Here is a 1,454-nt window from a genome sequence, read left to right as displayed (position 1 = left end):
AAAAAAAAAAAAAAATTACATGAAAGAACAATGACCAAAAAGCAAAGACACTAGTAAAGAAGAACCACAAAATGCTGAAACTTACTTTACCATGTATCAAGACTTCTAAGTTGTAGTGATTAAAATAATACATTTGCACAGAGAGACACAAATAGACTGTGAAACAGATAACCCAGAAATAGATCTGTGCATCTGTGGAAGCTATGACTCTCCTGTTTGTGGGAGACAAAAATGCAACGAGTAATAATATGCTAAAAACAATGTTTATCAGTATAATTTTCCCATTGACCAAGATTGTATATTTTTTTTTCTTGTTTTCACCCTCTCTTTCTAGAAATAGCAAGTGAAGAGGAATCTCCAGTACCTCTGTACTCTCATCTAAACAGTGAAAGCTCCATTCCAGAAGAATTAGGCAGCCCTGCTGTTGAATATGTACCATCCGAGTCTATTGGACAGGAACAGCCAGGGACTCCAGATCACAGTATACTTACTGAAGAAATGGTTTGTTCACAGGAACTAGAATCTTCTACCTCTCCTAGTAAACATGTAAGTTAATGTGTATTTATATCTTAAAGATTCTCTGGAAAAAAGCTGTCTAAAATGAAAAGAAATAAAGCTTTTCATTTACAAATATATGAATTTTGGCATTAGTGGCGGTTATAAAATCATTTGCTATCAAGTCTGTTAATATTGAGTGAATAGGAACTTCTAAAGTCTTTATGAAAAACAATTTGTGGGAACAACACAAGTTCTTTCTGAAGTTTGTTTTTTCACATAACAAAAACAGTAAGATCTTAAACCACACCAGAGTACTTTTACTGTAACTGAATTAATAACTTCTGTATAACTCATAGAATAAAAGTAATGGTTTAACCTCTTAAAGGCAGGTCTGAAATAGTTATTGATTTTAAATTAAGATAATGGCCATTATTAGACTAAGATTTTCTACATTGTCCTTAATTGTGTACTTTATAGAAAAAAAAAACTAGCTGGTAAAAACTCAAGATAGAAACTTTACTGTTTTTTTAAAATATAGAAAATAATTAGCATAACGATATTAAATATTTAGTAAACTATGGTATACTAAAGTATACACAGACATTGTTAAAGCCTCTTTATGTTTAAAAAAAGATCTGCCCAAATTCAGAATGGAATATTCTTTGTTAGAGTCTTCCATTTTTATTGTGATGGAAAGAATTAATTTTATTTCCCCATTGAAAAGTCAATCAGGTTCATTTATGTTACAGTACCTAGAAGATCTAGAAGAAAAACATTTTTTTTCTGAGATGGAGTTTCGCTCTTGTTGCCCAGGCTGGAGTGCAGTGACACGATCTCTGCTCACTGCAACCTCCACCTCGTGGGTTTAAGCAATTCTCCTGCCTCAGCCTTCCGAGTAGCTGGGATTGCAGGCATGCGCCACTATGCCCAGCTAATTTTGTATTTTTAGTAGAGAC

General features: G+C 33.0%; 1 protein-coding gene across 1 annotated transcript in view; it reads left to right on the top strand.

The window, feature by feature from the left end:
* Nucleotides 1–1,454, top strand: part of CEP350 (centrosomal protein 350kDa) — a 139,460-nt gene that overhangs the window by 101,515 nt on the left and 36,491 nt on the right. Inside the window, 1 exon segment of the mRNA XM_011989570.1 lies at nt 335–679. Within this exon segment, the coding sequence (XP_011844960.1) occupies nt 335–679 (345 nt within the window).

Source organism: Mandrillus leucophaeus, unplaced genomic scaffold (assembly GCF_000951045.1).
Source record: "Mandrillus leucophaeus isolate KB7577 unplaced genomic scaffold, Mleu.le_1.0 Scaffold1097, whole genome shotgun sequence".
Lineage (NCBI taxonomy): Eukaryota > Metazoa > Chordata > Mammalia > Primates > Cercopithecidae > Mandrillus > Mandrillus leucophaeus.
The sequence above is the reverse complement of the archived record's forward strand: the minus strand, read 5'-3'. Positions and strand labels throughout refer to the sequence as shown.